General features: G+C 41.7%; 1 protein-coding gene across 1 annotated transcript in view; it reads right to left on the reverse strand.

The window, feature by feature from the left end:
• cbl (Cbl proto-oncogene, E3 ubiquitin protein ligase) overlaps positions 1-17,625 on the reverse strand; it is a 174,282-nt gene that overhangs the window by 38,958 nt on the left and 117,699 nt on the right. The window contains exons 5-7 of the mRNA XM_067970839.1: positions 12,359-12,480; positions 7,808-7,945; positions 4,955-5,042 (exon numbers count right to left, since the gene is read on the reverse strand). Of these exons, the coding sequence (XP_067826940.1) occupies positions 4,955-5,042; positions 7,808-7,945; positions 12,359-12,480 (348 nt within the window). The remainder of the gene's footprint in view (positions 1-4,954; positions 5,043-7,807; positions 7,946-12,358; positions 12,481-17,625) is intronic.

A 17,625-nucleotide genomic window follows, 5' to 3' on the forward strand; every position in this document is an offset into this window, starting at 1 on the left:
GCTCTTACAAAGCCGGCACGGACCTGATGGGCCAAATGGCCTCCTTCTGTGCTGTAACCATTCTATGATTCTGTGATCATTGATCTGTAGGAAATTTCATCTCATTCAGAACTTGATGTTGGACAGGCAATCGGATAGTATAGCAACTGTCCTGGTGTCTGAGGTGGTAGTATGGAAGCTGACTCTGTGCTTGTGGATAATGTTGCTGAGAGGTAGTATATAAATAAGAACATAAGAAAAAGGAGCAGGTGTAGGCCACACGGTCCCTCGAGCCTGCTCCACCATTCAATCAGATTATGGCTGATCTTCAAACTCAACTCCACTTTCCCGCCCGATCCCCATATCCCTTGATTCCCCTAGAGTCCGAAAATCTATCCATCTCAGCCTTGAATATATTCAATGACTCAGCATCCACAGCCCTCTGGGTTACAGAATTCCAAAGATTCATAACCCTCCGAGTGAAGAAATTCCTCCTCATCTCAGTCTTGAATGGCCGACCCCTTATCCTGCGACTATGCCCCCTAGTTCTAGACTCTTTAGCCAGAGGAAACAATCTCTCAGCGTTTACCCTGTCAAGCCCCCTCATAATCTTATATGTTTCAATGAGATTATCTCTCATTCTTCTAAACTCTAGAGAGAATAGGCCCATTCTACTCAACCTCTCCTCATGGGATAACCCTCTCATCCCAGGAATTAATCTAGTGAACTTTCGTTGTACCACCGCCAAGGCAAGTATATCCTTCCTTAAATAAGGAGACCAAAACTGTACACAGTGCTCCAGGTAAGGTCTCACTAAAGCTCTGTACAACTGTAGTAAGACTTCCTTACTCTTGTACTCCAACCCCCTTGCAATAAAGGCCAACGTGACATTTGCTTTCCTAAATTGCCTACTGTACCGGCATACTAACTTCTTGTGTTTCTTGATGAAATGATTAATGCAAGGGACAACGATGGCGCCCTGGGGAATACCAGAGAAGACTGTGCAAGCATGGGTGGAAAAACATTTTCAAAAGTAGTAGTAACTGTGAAGGAACAGGTAGAAATGGAACCGCAAACTCAGGACATTAAAGATTATGGCATCCTTTTGTGATATTGTCATAACAAAGGTACAGAAGAATCATTTGTAATAGGTTCTATAAACATGATACACAAGTATATATCGATGGTGGTCACGTCCTTTCATTCTCGCCTTCTCCAGCACAGTTAAGCGTTAGCATAAAATGTACACAGTGCAAATAAACTTGCTGGTAAAGTCAATTTGCAACAGACTTGGGGGCCCACATCCATATTGTCTTAGTCGTAAAAAGGAGTGCAAGTAGACTTGTGAAATCATCCTGCCAGCATTAGATACGGCTCCTATATTTTCACATTCGCAATGTTTGCAGGGTTCAGCTGAAATTTGCAACACTGACTTCATGTACTGTTGTGAAAAGAACATTTTAATTAAGTACATAGTAATTACAAGTACCCAGGGTCATCTAAGGAAATGACATGCATTCAAATACAACCACAATTTTAGTACTTAGACTGAAACAAACTGCCTGTATTATAGGAACAGGAGTCGGCCATTCAGCCCCTCATGCCTGCTCCGCCATTTGATAAGATCATGGCTGATCTGTGATCTAACTCCATATACCTGCCTTTGGCCCATATCCCTTAATACCTTTGGTTGCCAAAAAGCTATCTATCTCACATTTAAATTTAGCAATTGAGCTAGCATCAATTGCCGTTTGCAGAAGAGAGTTCCAAACTTCTACCACCCTTTGTGTGTAGAAATGTTTTCTAATCTCACTCCTGAAAGGTCGGGCTCTAATTTTTAGACTGTGCCCCCTACTCCTAGAATCCGCAACCAATGGAAATAGTTTCTCTCTATCCACCCTATCTGTTACCCTTAATATCTCATAAACTTCGATCAGATCACCCCTTAACCTTCAAAACTCCAGAGAATACAACCCCAATTTGTGTAATCTCGCCTCGTAACTTAACCCTTGAAGTCCGGGTATCATTCTAGTAAACCTACACTGCACTCCCTCCAAGGCCAATATGTCCTTCCGAAGGTGCGGTGGCCAGAACTGCTCACAGTACTCCAGGTGCGGTCTAACCAGGGTTTTGTATAGCTGCAGCATAACTTCTGCCCCCTTGTACTCTAGTCCTCTAGATATAAAGGCCAGCATTCCATTAGCCTTATTGATTATTTTCTACACCTGTTCATGACACTTCAATGATCTATGTACCTGAACCCCTAGGTCCCTTTGGACATCCACTGTTTTTTAACTTTTTACCATTTAGAAAGTACCCTGTTCTATCCTTTTTTGATCCAAAGTGGATGACCTCACATTTGCCTACACTGAATTCCATTTGCCACAGTTTTGCCCATTCACCTAATCTATCAATATCCCTTTGTAATTTTATGTTTTCATCTACACTGCTTATAATGCCACCAATCTTTGTGTCATCGGCAAACTTAGATAAGAGACTTTCTATGCCTTCATCTAAGTAGTTAATAAATATTGTGAATAATTGAGGTCCCAAGACAGATCCCTGCGGGACTCCACTAGTCACATCCTGCCAATGTGAGTACCTACCCATTATCCCTACTCTCTGTCGCCTTTCGCTCAGTCAACTTCCTAACCAAGTCCGTACTTTTCCCTCGATTCCATGGGCTTCTATCTTAGCTAGCAGTCTCTTATGTAGGACTTTATCAAATGCCTTCTGGAAGTCCATATAAATAACATCCATTGACATTCCCCTGTCCACTACTTTAGTCACCTCTTCAAAAAATTCAATCAGGTTTGTCAGGCACGACCTGCCTTTCACAAATCCATGCTGGCTCTCTCTGATTAACTGAAAATTCTCGAGGTGTTCAGTCACCCTATCCTTAATTATAGACTCCAGCATTTTCCCCACAACAGATGTTAGGCTAACTGGTCTATAATTCCCTGGTTTCCCTCTCCCTCCTTTCTTAAAAAGCGGAGTGACATGTGCAATTTTCCAATCTAGAAGGACAGTTCCTGAATCTAGAGAACTTTGAAAGATAATAGTTAGGGCATCTGCAATGTGCTCACCTACTTCCTTTAAAACCCTGAGATGGAAACCATCTGATCCTGGGGATTTGTCACTCTTTAGTGCTATTATTTTCTTCATTATGATTCTGATTTGGTTGGATCTCCAATCTTTGCACAATTAACCCGCTATTTCAAATGTACTTTCTACTCTCTGCCCACCTGTTTCCCTTCTCCATCTCCCCTTCACCTCTGGTAGTAGAGGCAGGGACCCTCAACTCTTAAAAAGTACCTGGACCTGCACCTAAAGAGCTGTAAGCTGCAGGGCTACGGACCAGGTGCTGGAAGGTGGGATTAGAATGGGCACATGGTTGATCTTCGAGCCGGCGCGGACACAATGGGCCGAATGGCCCCCTTCTGTGCTGTATCTTTTCTATGGTATCTGCTCCACAAAAATTCAAGGTAGAGATGGTAAAGCATGAAGACTGCACTTGAAAGCCATTCCATGAAAGAAACTGACTGAATTCCATAAGCACTGAACATTAGAAGAGTTGAATGAGCTAAGCTCAGTGTCCTTGGCAATCCCTTTTCAGTTCATCTACAGATTTCAACACTTTGCATGTCGCCAGTAGAGTATATTCCAACGGCTACACAGTAATTTCCTTTTTCCTGGGTGATCCACTAATTCTTAAGCAGACTCCCAGTTGACTGGCATTGCTGTTACTATTGAGGGCTCCCATCATCCCTATAAAGAAATTCCATAACACAGAGGAGCACAAATGCTAAAGACAGAACGTCAGCAAATGAAGCAAAGAACAACAATAGAATAATCAGTACTGCAAAAAATAATAGTGCAATACTTCATTGAGAGTTGCACTCTTCAAAGACCTCAAAATGGCATGAAGTATCAGATAAGTTAAAAGGGGAATGGAAGCACTAAAAGGATATCACTAGCCTAAGGAATTTGAAAAGCAGCAGCAATAGGTATCCGTGAAAATGAGAAGTTAAAGGAGAAGTAAAATCAAAAGGGTGCAAAACTAGAGAAATAAAAGGAGACACCCAAAAGAAGTAAAAATCAAAGGGGGGCAAACATGAGAAGTAAAATTAGAAGGGGAGCAGCCAAAAGAAGTATTATTAGGGTGGAGGCTGTGAGGCGTGTTTGTTGTGGGATGTCCACGAATGAGAATGCCAGGTTTAATAGATGGGTGAAGAGATGCGAAAATTGTCCGATCAGAAAGCTTACGGAAAAGGTTATGGCCTTAGAGAGAAATGCACAGGAACTTACAAGGGCAGACAAAAATGAATATGTTAAAAGGACGGTCAAAGTGACAGAGGCCTAGAAAAAAAGCATAACTGCAAAGGCAAAAGATAACTAAGAAATTCCCAGTATTTCAACAATAAGAGGACAGTCAGAAAAGAAGCAGGAACAATTTCAGAGGCAAATGGGCTTGAAACATTGAGTGAGCACAAGACAGTTATTATTATGAATGATTATTTTTCGAAGAATCGACAAGGAGAGACATGAGCAACATGCCCTCCCCAAGCAGAGATAACCTAAGCAGCTGTCAGTCAACCCAGCAAACAAAAGTGGGGTCACATGCTCAGGATGCTAGACTATGCTTCGAGCACAGAAATGGTAACCAACTAGAAAGGTGGAGCATGGAAGGCCAAGGATACCCTGGCAAAGCACTGTAGAGGACATCTGGAAACTGAATCACCCAGAATCAGGCAAAGCAGCTAGCCAAAACAGGTGTAAATGCAAGAGATTCATACTGACTATGTTCCTAGGGCACTACAGGACCCATGTACCATATTATAAAAGCTTTTGAACTCAACGAGCTCACAGATGATCTAAAGGTTGGGTAACATGATGAAGCAAGAATCAATGTCACTTTGTTAAAAGCAGCACTGAGCTCCCCAGCGAGCAGAAGCAGGCAGCTCACATACCCTACCTGTGTCACTTTGATATGGTCATGTGGTGTTGGCTCACATAACCCGGTCAGATCAGGATTCTGACTGCGTCCATCGGGAAACAGGTAACTAGAAAAGAGTAAAACTAATCAGAAGGTCAAATATTTTCTCTGAATATAGCACACACATCACATGACAACAACATTTGTGTTAGTCACTTTGAATCACTAACATAGTTTCCCCCATCCTAGAGAATCTCCACTGCACCTTCTCTATTCTTGTTATATACTTCCTTTCATGGGGCACACCAAACTGGAAGATAGGATGAGCAGAATTGGTGTTGAAATTTTATCTTATCTTTATATTTTAAGTGTTTACTTCAGCCACATAATGCTAATATAATCTGGAGGGTACTAGGCTACAGATCAGATCAAGTTATACTGGCATTGTACAAATCAATGGTGAGGCCAATTCAGAACTATTTCACTCTATTTCAAAAAGGATTTTGATACACAGAAAGGGTTCAGAGAAGAGTGACTAGGACACTTCCAAGCTTTAGAAGACTAACCGGGTACGGTAGCATAGTGGTTATGTTACTGGACTAGTAATCCAGAGGCCCGGACTAATAATCCGGAAACATGAATTCAAATCTCACCACAGCAGCTAGGGAATTTAAATTCAGTTAATTAAAATAAAATCTGGAATAAAAAGCTAGTATCAGTAATGTGACCATTGTCGTAAAAGCCCATCTGGTTCACTAATGTCCTTTAGGGAAGGAAACCTGCCGCCCTAACCCGGTCTGGCCTATATGTGATTCCAGACCCACAGCAATGTGGCTGATTCTTAACTGCCCTCTGAAATTGCCTAGCAAGCCACTCAGTTGTAGATCAGAGGTTCAAGAACCACTTTCTTAAGGGCAATTAGGGATGGGCAATAAATGTTGGCCTTGCCAGTGACGCCCACATCCCATGAATAAATAAAAATAAATTTATGAAAGAAGGCACAAGCAACAATTTATTTTCTCTGGAGAAGAGATGACATGATGGGAATAGATAAGGTGGAAGTAAACAAGTACAAAATTCAGACGTCTTTAGCGAGGTTAAAAGTTAGACAACTCTGCGCGCGCACCCGCGCGCCCCCACCCCGCCTCCACAGAATAGCTGAAATGAGGCACAGAGAATGGAATTGATGTTTGGTCAATTGGCACCTTTAAAAAAGAACTGGATTTATTAAGTGTGGAGACGGTTAATAGTACCAGAGGTGATCAGGGAAGAAGAGAAGATTCGTGTTCCCTAAAATAGAGGCTAAACAGGTGGTGTGGGAGGAAAGTCAGGGATAGAATAAACATACAATGGCTCTGAATAGAGTGGGGTTGACGGGCCAAATAGCCTTTTATTAATCAGAGTTTTCTTAAGTGTGTGTACAGGAATAGGATCAGACTCAGCTGTAAACTCCAACCCCCACCCCACACCACCCCTCCCCTCAAAAGCCTACTGCCACTCATGGATTGACGAGGCTTACATGTGAATGATAGCCTCTCAGACACAATAGTGGAAATCTTTCAGGCCTCAAAATTAGGCTTAAATTCATTATTGGCATAAATGGTCATGAGTTCAAATAATGGGAGCAGCATGACAGAGAATTCAAACCATGACAGATTCAGTGGAGCAACTGAAGGAAAACACTCCAACAACACTGAATTATGAATGCCTTCAGTGTTCTAATCCTTTGAACAGTAATTGCAACAACAGACTGCTAAATTTTGGACTTACTTTGAAAGGCTCACATAATTTTACTGAGATTTCAAATTGGGCGAACAGTTGAATCTCACAAGCCACACTTTATAACATAAGTTTTCAAAGTGGAATGTACGAGTTTAGATTTCTGTCCATCTGGGGTCAGGCTTACCATATATTCTGCATTTTTTTGCATTTGTTCACTTATTAGCATATTACTTCTGCTGCTATAAACTAAAGTGTTATTTCCAACAATAGCACTGTTTTCCGTTGGGCAGCTGACTGTCTTTCAAAGTTAGGATGGGGAGAAGGGGAACAGATAGAGTCTCCAGAATTATCAGTTTTGTAGAGGATTCTCCACACAGAAAAGTTTGAAAACCACTAATTGGAGAGCTAAAGAAACTGCACCACAACATCCCAGTTTGTGAATATTTGCAACTGAAGCTAATACCATCTGTATATTCAACTGTATGGAAGAGGGGAAAAATCTGTCAAAGTATTGGGACTGCACGGAATATTTAAATAAAAAACTAAAAAGTGAAACATACAGGTGGCATTTCTTCTTGTAAGCTCAAGAATCTAGACTGTACATGCCAACAATTGTTCACATATTATATTTGCTTAAGTTGTGTCTCTTGAATACTAGCCCACTGCAGTATTAGAGGGCTTATTGTGGTCATAAACTAATACAGAATTTCCACTCTTGCAGGAGGAAAAGTAAACCAAGAATATTCAAATCTCATGGGATGTAAGATCTAAAAAGCATCAGTGTTCATGACTGGAGCTTCCCATCGCCTCAATCATTCAACTTCATTTGGTTTTAAAAAAGCATTTAGTATGTGCAAACCATGAAAAAGATAGATGCAGCATCATTGAAGCTCATTCCCCCATCCTAAGTAATTAGTAGCAATATTCAAATCTAACTGTACAAGCATCATTAAATAAAGTTGACAGTATTCTATTGCCCATCTCAACATCAAAATGAGTATGAGTTGAACATGAAAGCAGTAATTCACATGTGAATGGTGGGATATCTGAAGTGATTTAACATTTTAAAGGTGATTTTTAAGCACAATCTAAAGTGAAGCTATCAGTCATGTTTAGATGAGAGAATTATTTTCATAACATTATAGCATTAAGAAAAGTCTGTGAACCTACAATCCTTCACGGAATCCATCGATGAGAGCCTGGAAGAGGGGCTTGTTGTGAGGGATTGTTTGGAGAATGTTACCATCTGCAGTGACATAGCCAATTGCCCATTGGCCAAGCCTGGTGCAGCTCAGCCGGAATATGTAGCTGAAAGAAAAATGCAGAGTGGAAGTCACATTAGATGAATCCCAGCACCACTACCCAAACAGATGGTTTCATAGGTCAAGTTTGGAAGTTCATCTATCGTCATCATGTAACAGTAGTCTTTTGATCATTTTCATGGCAAGGTAGTGCTTTAGGGTAAGGAGAGGACCGGGCTCAGCTATCATGGCTACAGGTCAGAATAGACCATTGCAGTTCACTGGCTAGTCCTAAAGTTTGAAAAATACCAGACACTACTCTCTCATATGCCCTCAAACTCTTTCCAGTTCCTCCTTAGGTTTGCTTGCACTATCTGCTAACACTCACTGTCTATGCTCGTGCATGAACAATAATCACTAGGGCAAGCTACCAGAGGGCTGCCAGCTCTCATGAAACTAATCCCCAGGAAGAATCAGCACCTTCAGGGAGAAGGGATACAAAGGAGAGAAAATTGGACAGAAACAGAAAAAAAATTACGATAAAGATCTGAGAGCATTGGTATAAATATTGGCTGGACACAACTTTATAGATTAAATGTTCTATAATGTTTCTAAATCTTTACAATTTTGGGACAGTAAGTGCTGCAACACTGGCCTGTGGGAACTTTATCACTGACAGGCCATTAAAGTGTGCTGTTCCCCAGCCTCATTAATACATCCCATCAACATCTTAAAACACCTTTTGAGAAAACAAACGTTTCAACTCAGCAAAGTGTGTGAAGCATTTACTATAATAACAACTCATTCTCTCACATCACCATTGCAAAACTAGTTACTACAATAAAGCAACAGAAGTGCAAAACCAACACCAACATCAGTACCATACCTTCTGGTACTTTTGGTGGTGAATGAAACAAAACCAACATTAAATTTATGATTCTCCATTAATTTAACATTGCTATTGTTTCATTCACCAAACAAAAATAGCTGGGATGGTGTTGATTTTACTGCAATAACTGGCTTCGCAATGAGGATTTGTAGCAAGCAAGATCGAGTCACATTACCCATTTACTGCCATAAATCAGCTTGCGATTGGTGCTCAACTCTGATATGAAAGCCTCTCTGAAGTTTAATTTGGTTCATATGGATCACAGTAAACTAAATGTCAACTTTCCACACTGCAGAGAGTTTAATCATTGTTGCAGATTTTCTGCTTTTGCCCCCAGCTTTTTGGGCCTTCTCTCTGACCACCGCAACCAGTTGCGGGATTTTTCCACCAGAAGTAATGGTGGCATTGAATATGTCCGCCATAATCTTTGCCAAAAATATTGGCAAGTAAAATCAAGGATAACCCAAAGATGTTTTATAAATACATTAAGAGCAAGAGGATAACTAAGGAAAGAGTCGGGCCTATTAGAGACCAAAAAGAACGAGGGGTCACAGTCTCAGGATACAGGGTAGGACATTTAGCTCGAAGATGAGGAGAAATTTCTTCACTCAGAGGGTGGTGAACCTGTGGAATTTTCTACCACAGAAGGCTGTGGAGGCCAAGTCACTGAATATATTTAAGAAAGAGATAGATTTCTAGACACAAAAGGCATCAAGGGGTATGGGGAAGAGAGCAGGAATATGGTATTGAGATAGAGGATCAGCCATGATAATAATGAATGGCGGAGCAGGCTCGAAGGGCCGAATGGCCCACTCCTGCTCCTATTTTTCTATGGTTCTACGGTTCTAAAGGTGACCTATGTGTGGAGGTGGAGGATGTCGGTATGGTTCTTAATACTTTGCGTCCGTCTTCACAAATGAGAGGGACGATGCAGACACTGTAGTTAAGGAGGAGTAGTGTGAAATATTGGATGGGATAAACTTAGTGAGAGAGGAAGTCTTAAGGGGATTAGCATCTTTGAAAGTAGATAAATCACCAGGGCCGGATGAAATGTATCCCAGGCTGTTAAAAGAAGGGAGGAAATAGCAGAGGCTCTGACCATCATTTCCCAATCCTCACTGGATACAGGCGCGGTGCCGGAAGAATGGAGGACTGCTAACGTTGTACCATTGTTTAAAAAGGGAGAGATGGATAGACCGAGTAATTACAGGCCAGTCAGTCTAACTTCGGTGGTGGGAAATTATTAGAATCAATTCTGAGGGAAAGGATAAACCATCACTTAGAAAGGCACAGAGTAATCAAGGACAGTCAGCATGGATTTGTTAAGGGAAGGTCTTGTCTGACCAACTTGATAGAATTTTTTGAGGCGGTAACAAGGAGGGTCGATAAGGGTAGTGCATTTGATGTAGTCTACATGGATTTTAGCAAGGCATATGACAAGGTCCCATATGGCAAACTGGTCAAAAAAGTACAAGCCCATGCGATCCAAGGGAGAGTGGCAAGTCGGACCCAAAATTGGATCAGTGGCATGAAGCAAAGGGTAATGGTCGACGGGTGCTTTTGTGACTGGAAGGCTGTTTCCAGCGGGGGTCTGCAGGGCTCAGTACTAGGTCCTTTGCTTTTTGTGATATATATTAATGATTTGGACTTAAACGTAGGGGGCATGATTAAGAAGTTTGCAGGTGATCAAAAATTGGCCTTGTGGTTGATAGTGAGGAGGAAAGCTGTAGACTGCAGGAAGATATCAATCGCCTGGTCAGGTGGGCAGAAAAGCGACAAATGGAATTCAATCTGGAGAAGTGTGATGCAATGCATTTGAGGAGGGAAAACAAGGCAAAGGAGTACACAATAAATGGGAGGATACTGAAAGGTGTAGAGGAAGTGAGGGACCTTGGAGTGCATGTCCACAGATCCCTGAAGGTAGCAGGACAGGTACATAAGGTGGTTTAGAAGGCATAGGGAATATTTTCCTTTATTAGACGAGGCATAGAATATAAGAGCAGGGAGGTTATGTTGGAACTGTATAAAACACTGGTTAAACCACAGTTTGAGTACTGCCTATTGTTCGAGTACTGTGTACAGTTCTGGTCACCACATTACAGGAAGGATGTAATTGCACTAGAGAGGGTACAGAGGAGATTTACGAGGATGTTGCCACGACTAGGGCATTTTAGCTATGAGGACAGATTGGATAGGCTGGGGTTGTTCTCTTTGGAACAAAGGAGGCTGAGGGGTGATTTAATTGAGGTGTATAAAATTATGAGGGGCCTAGATAGATTGGAAAGGAAGGACCTATTTCCTTTAGCAGAGAGGTTAATAACCAGGGGGCATAGATTTAAAGTGATTGGTAGAAGGATTAGAAGGGAGCTGAGGAAAAAAATTTTCACCCAGAGGGTGGGGGGTCTGGAACCCTTTGCCTGAAAGGGTGGTAGAGGCAGAACCCTCAACTCAATTAAAAAGTACCTGGATGGGCACCTGAAGTGCCGTGACCTACAAGGCTACGGACCAAGTGCTGGAAAGTAGGATTAGGCCGGGTGGCTCATTTTTGGCTGGCGCGGACACGATGGGCCAAATGATCTCCTTCTGCGCCATAAATTTTCTATGATTCTAGTCAGGCTGGCATATGCAAATAACAAAATACATTACCCGACTTATTTCCCATCATTAATGCCGTTGGATTCCTGGCATCCATTGTTGCTAAGGCAGCAGAGGGAGGCCTCAAAATTTAAATGGCCAACTTGCCGAGTGCAATCAACGTTGAGTGACCCGCTGAACTAGGCTAGGTACACTGGCTATGGTATGCTACAGCAGGAACCACAGTGAACTGCCAGACACCCACCACAAAAATTCAAATAGGCCTGACCCTGGAAGATCCTCAGGAATCAGAGCAAAGGGTGCCAAGCGTTCAACACCACTGATCTTATGGGATTCCTACCTGATCAAAAAATCTAGACCTGTGTAACACAAAAATCACCTTGAATACTACATACTCTAGCAGGATTCACAATGATGATGATTCTCTATGTGAATCCACATCAGAACTCAGGCTGCATTTATACTGCAACCATTGTGTCAGTGCAGATGATTTCACTTAGCAGGGACCCTAAACTTGCAGCATATATCTGGAATCTGGTCAGACTCTGGATTTGCACGACAACTTCTTATCGGAAGTGTGGAGTGTAACCTCTCTGCACCAACACTACAGTTGTGGTGTAACTGCAGTCTCAGTGCAAATGGTATATAAACATGGGCTCTTTGGACATTTTTGAGCACTTTCAACTAACAATATCCAAAATGATAAATTCACCAAGGAATATTAAAATAGGATCCTGCCACACATCACACCACACCTACTAATGCCACCTGTCACACACTTACAGATTTAAAGAAATATTTTTCTCTCCTCCCTGTATAGAAGACCTTTAATTTGGATACAGGTAGCATGAATTACCTAAAGGAAAACTGGGAGTTCCTAATGAAATCACGGCAGATATCGTGCCTCAGTCCTGCTGTGGGGGCCATTCTTTTTCTCTTCTCCTCCCCCCTCCACCCCCACCCTCAACATGGTACTGCAGCTCCTAATTTCCTTACCTCCCAGGTTTATGGATGAATTTCTGGAGTCTTGCTTTTACCTCATCGTAGGTTAAGAAGGCCATATATCCTGGGTGAGTGACAGCTAATGAGTTCCAGTTCCTGAGCAGTGACGACCATGGCTATGGATCAGAAACACACAGTGAGATAAGTACAACACATCTGTTACAATTGATAGCTGCTCTCTCTTCTACATCACCACCAGCCACAAAATATAACTTTTATATTCTCAAGATATGCGTTGGCTGAAGAATTCTGCCAGACCACACATGTTCTAAAGCAATGTTCATGCCCGACATACAGATCAAGGGAAGAACTGACAAACCTCAACCACAGTGGACAAGTGAATCACACCCTGGCATCTCACAACCAACTAATTCTGATGCATATGATTATCTTATTTAAATACTGTATGAAGATAAATACTTTGCAAGAATAAAAACAACATTGTAGGGGAGGAGGAGTAAAACTGGAGAGGCACTTAATTTTTTAAGATACTATTGACATTATTGGAACCAACTTTTCTAATGTTCTAAGAAGATTTTTAGAATACAAATTTTACCTCGCAAATGGCACTAATTATTAACTCACTTACTCATCAGGCCAGCCCACTTGTGTGATATGACCCTTACCCACAATCTTCATTTGTATCCTCCATTTCCCACACATTCTGCTCTGAGTAAAGATTGCCAAATTTGTGCTAAGCTGTGACAATTAATCTACTGTGGATTTTCACCTACTGAGAAACCAAGTTGAGACTGTCAAGACTAATTTCATGCAGAATCCTTCCAGTCAGCTGAGACAGGGAAAGCTTTCATTCCCAATGTTATCAACATTTATTGTTACATTAGCTATGTATTAATTTTTCATTATTGTTTCAAAACACACAATTCATAGGATGGAAAAGAGAGAAAACCATCTCATACTACCGCTTCCAACTGTCCAAAATTTGCACATTAAAATAATAATGGGGGCTGGATTCAAACTCAGGCCCTAGTGCTGAAAGTCAATGTTCTAACTAGCCTCACACTACTTAACGCCTTCCATGCTTCTGTTTGACGGTCTGCAAATAAAGCACATTATTTAATTTACAAATATGGACCAGTGATATTGTTTCAGCAGTTTTGCTTCAGACTTTAAGCAGTACCCACCTATCCACTGGTGTAGCCAGTTATTTTGCAAAGCAGTGGCAGTTAAAGGTTTCTGAATAGTTATGTTACAAGCTGCACAAGTCCTTCCTTTTTCTGTTGAAATATCTGGGTAGGAAATATGTGATTAATACTGGCCAGCCATATCCAACTAAGTCCTTAAAAGGTCAGGGTGGACCTATTTTTTTTTCCAAGAAATTAAGCAAATTTTTGAGGTCAGTGGTCAAGCTGTAAAACATACATTCCCATATTTACCAGACCTTGCGCTAAAATTAGTCAACATTTCCTCTTCCTGTTATTAACCCTTTTTTTCCTTTTAGTTTGCCAACAGAAATGCACCATTAAATTTATCAAATAGGAGCACTGATAAGAGTGAAGAAAAAAATCTTAAATCTAACCACAGCTGGAACTGTATTAATAGACAGGGAACTGCTGCTGAAATTACTAATTTGAATGAGTATATGAACGGGTTACCAACTCTTTCCTGGACTTTGGATCGGTTTCAAGTTCTTTATGACCTCAGCTGGCTGATCTCGCGTTTTCTTCCCCCCATTCTGCATGTTGCCACCGAGTGCTGCATCAACTCAGAGCGCCATAGATTAGGGGGGTCAGATTCAATTCACCCACACCACTCAGCTCGCCACGTAAGTGGTATTGAAGGGAATTCAAAAAAGCATAGGATCAAGCATCTCCCTGCAAGGTGTGGGACAGGGGTGGGGGTACATGGGAGTGAAGGAGGAAAAGTAAAATTGGACAGGCAATTTTAGCCTGAGCAGTATCTGGCCAATAGTTGTATTGCAGGGGGACTGTTGACCCTCAGCAACAATGGTGCAAGACCAAGGGGGTGGAATAAATCAGGAAAATAAAAAGATTAATTAAATTGAATTATATTTTACAGATACTTCTTGCACATGACAGACACAATGGCCAAGTAATGTAAGAAAGACTGGAATGAGACTGTAATTCCACCACCAGCAGTCTACAAATTGGAAAATATCATATTATTTCAATTGTTTAATCACTTGGTAATGCTCACTATTAATAAATCCTTTAATGGGAACCTCATGCACCAACTACACAATTCCTGGCCAGTGCACCAAGTGTCGGCAAAAGCAAGAAAAATGGACCGAAACAGAATAAAATCACTATCAACTCCACAGTTTGGTTTATAAAATGTATAAAGGACATAGTCCGAGCCTAAGTAAATTACAGCCCATGACTCACTCACTCACTCACACGTCCACTAAACAATCTGCTCTGTTAATTTGAAGCTGGTTTTTGCTTTAAAGAATCAAATTAGCCAGTTGCTTGAACTAAGCAATTTAAATAAACAGCACAGGTCTTCTTTGCATAATTTCAATTTAAATGAACAGAAAATTCAAATTAAACAAATTCAAATTCATAGATTGTATGACTTAATGTTTTAATTTTCCAACGGAGTAGTCATTGAGAACTCAGGTGGGTTGAGGAGATTGTAACTGCACATTGCTACCCAGCTACACTCTGGCCCTATTTTGTAAGTTGGCCACAGGGCAACAGCAGTTGCAAAGTGCTTATTATTGCCTCTACGTTTTCAGCTGATTTGGACATATGCAGGCCCAACTGGGCTAAATGTTTGCAGGAGCAATTATTTACATTTAAAGCATTTTTAAAGTTTCCCTCACAATGGATTCCAACTGGACAGGAATTAGATTTTTCAAACCTGTTATGCCTGTTCCACGCAGTGATACATACTGGCATAAAGGCTAAAGTGAAATGGATGCTGTCAACTCTCTGCAACACACTTATGAACACCCCTATTGCCAGATATAGGATTCTGTGCCATCAAGGAACCTGAACTTCATATAACAATTTGATTTTCCTATTTTTAATCACTGATTCTGAATATCAGCATTTTCCACAAACCCACTTTCTCGAGCACAGCTTCCACATTCTTGAGCAGCGACACCTGTGTTCGGAAATTGAAACATTTACTGCATTGAGAGTACTGGTACTATGCCAGTTCACATAACCCTGAAATCTACACCAATCCAAACTGAGTAAACTAGCAAAAGTCCTTATAAATACAAACTTCTCACTCCCCTAGTACCTCAGCACGTTCACTTAGTAAGCAACTCAGCTACACAGACATGGAGGGTCCCAGGTTCTATGACTCACTTGGTCCATGTTAAATTAACTCATCTCAGCTGGACCAGCAGAAGGCTCATCCAGTCCGTGTTGGTGTTTATCCTCCACGAGTAGTAGTCCTAATCACATGTACCTGCCCTGTTTCCCATATCAGAGTCAAGCTGTAGGCTGCTTCATTAATCGGAGGAGTTGTGAATAGAATTAAACACTGTGGAATTGTCAGCAAACAGCCCCTCTCCTGGCGTTATGTTGGAGGAAGCAGCTGAAAATTGCTGGGCCAAGGACCTATCCCTGAGGAACTCCTGCAGTAATATCCTGGGACTCTGGTGACTGGCCTCCAACAACCACAACCATCTTCCATTGTGTCAGGTATGCCTTCAATCACTGCAGGGTTTGCCCCTTGACCCCACTGACCTTGGTTCTGCTAGGTCTCCTTGGTGCCATACTTAGTCAAATGATGCCTTGAGATCGAGGGCAGCTATTCTCACTTCTTCTCTGGCATTCAGCTCTTACATCCATGCCTAGACCAAGGCTGTAATGAAGTTTGGAGCCAAGTGATTCTGGCAGAACCCGAATGTGTGTCAATGAGCAGGGTATTTGGTGAGTAGGTCTTGCTTGATGGCACTATTTATGACTTCTTCCATCACTTTACTAATTTTTGGGAGAAAGTTGATAAGACTATGATTAGCTGGGTTAAATTCAGCTTGCTTTTTGTGAATAGGACATATATGGGCAATCTTCCACATTGTCGGGCAAATGCCAATGGCACAGCTGTACTATAACAGCTTGGCTGGGGGAGCAGCTGCTTTGTTGCACAGATCATCAGCACTACAGCTAGGATGTTGTCAGGGCTCATAGCCTTTGCTGTGACCAGTGCACTCAGCCACTTCTTAATGCCACCTAGAGTGAACCAAATTGGCAGGACACTGGCATCTATGATTGTGGGGGGGGGGGGGGGGTCTCGGGAGTAGGAAGAGTAAGATCATCCATTTTTGGCTGAAGATACTTGCAAACACATCTGTCTTGTCTCTTGCACTCACGTGTTGGGCTCCACCATGGTTCACGATAGGGACATTCATGAAGCTTTCTCCTCCTGTTAGTTGCCTTTAAGACTTTAACAATCATCAGTGAACATATCAGGCTTGTTTGAACCCACAGATTTCCACCACCACTCTGAACTGGCGGTGGTAGGGCTACAGAGTTTTGCTCTGTCTAAAGCCTGCTGCTTTTGGTGTTTAGCATTCAGGTAGCTCTGCGAAGTACATTCACTAGGTTGGCACTTCATTCTAAAGTATGCCTAGTGCTGCTCCTGGCATGCCTTTCGACACTCTGCATTGAACCAAGTTTGGTTTCTTGACTTGATGGTCAAGGAATGAGGGATGTTCCGGGTTAAGAGATTACAGATTGTGTTAGTATAAAATTTTGTTGCGGGTGCTAATGGCCCTCATGGACATGCAATTTTGGGCACTTAGATCGGTCCTTTGTCTGCCCCATTTAGCATGGTGATGGTGCCACATCTCACGATGGAGTACATCCTCAAGGTGGAAACAAGACCAGACCTTCTTTAGTCTTCCCTTTGTCCTATAAATGTAGAGGCTTTTAAAAAGTCATTTAATCACTACTACTTGGTTTATCTCACCTTCTACCCTTTTCAGTCTTCAGGCTGTCCTGGATTATCAGGTCCTCCATCAAGGTTTTAAAATTTAAGTCAGTTGACAGGAATGGGTGAGAGGAATGATTTTGATCGGGTTGTTTTTAAGAAAATTACAGCCATTTTTTTCTGTTTATTCTGACCCTAACACATTATAAATCTGGTCTGTCCAGTGTATGCATATTCCCTTGGAAAGGTACAGCTGTCACTGTATCGATACATTTCCTTACTTGGAACAGGAGGATGCCATTTAGCCCCTCAAGCCTGTTCTGCCATTCAGTGAAATCGAGGCTGATCTGTGACCTAACTCCATATATCCGCTTTAGCCCCATATCCCTTAA

Source organism: Heptranchias perlo, chromosome 33 (genome assembly GCF_035084215.1).
Source record: "Heptranchias perlo isolate sHepPer1 chromosome 33, sHepPer1.hap1, whole genome shotgun sequence".
NCBI lineage: Eukaryota > Metazoa > Chordata > Chondrichthyes > Hexanchiformes > Hexanchidae > Heptranchias > Heptranchias perlo.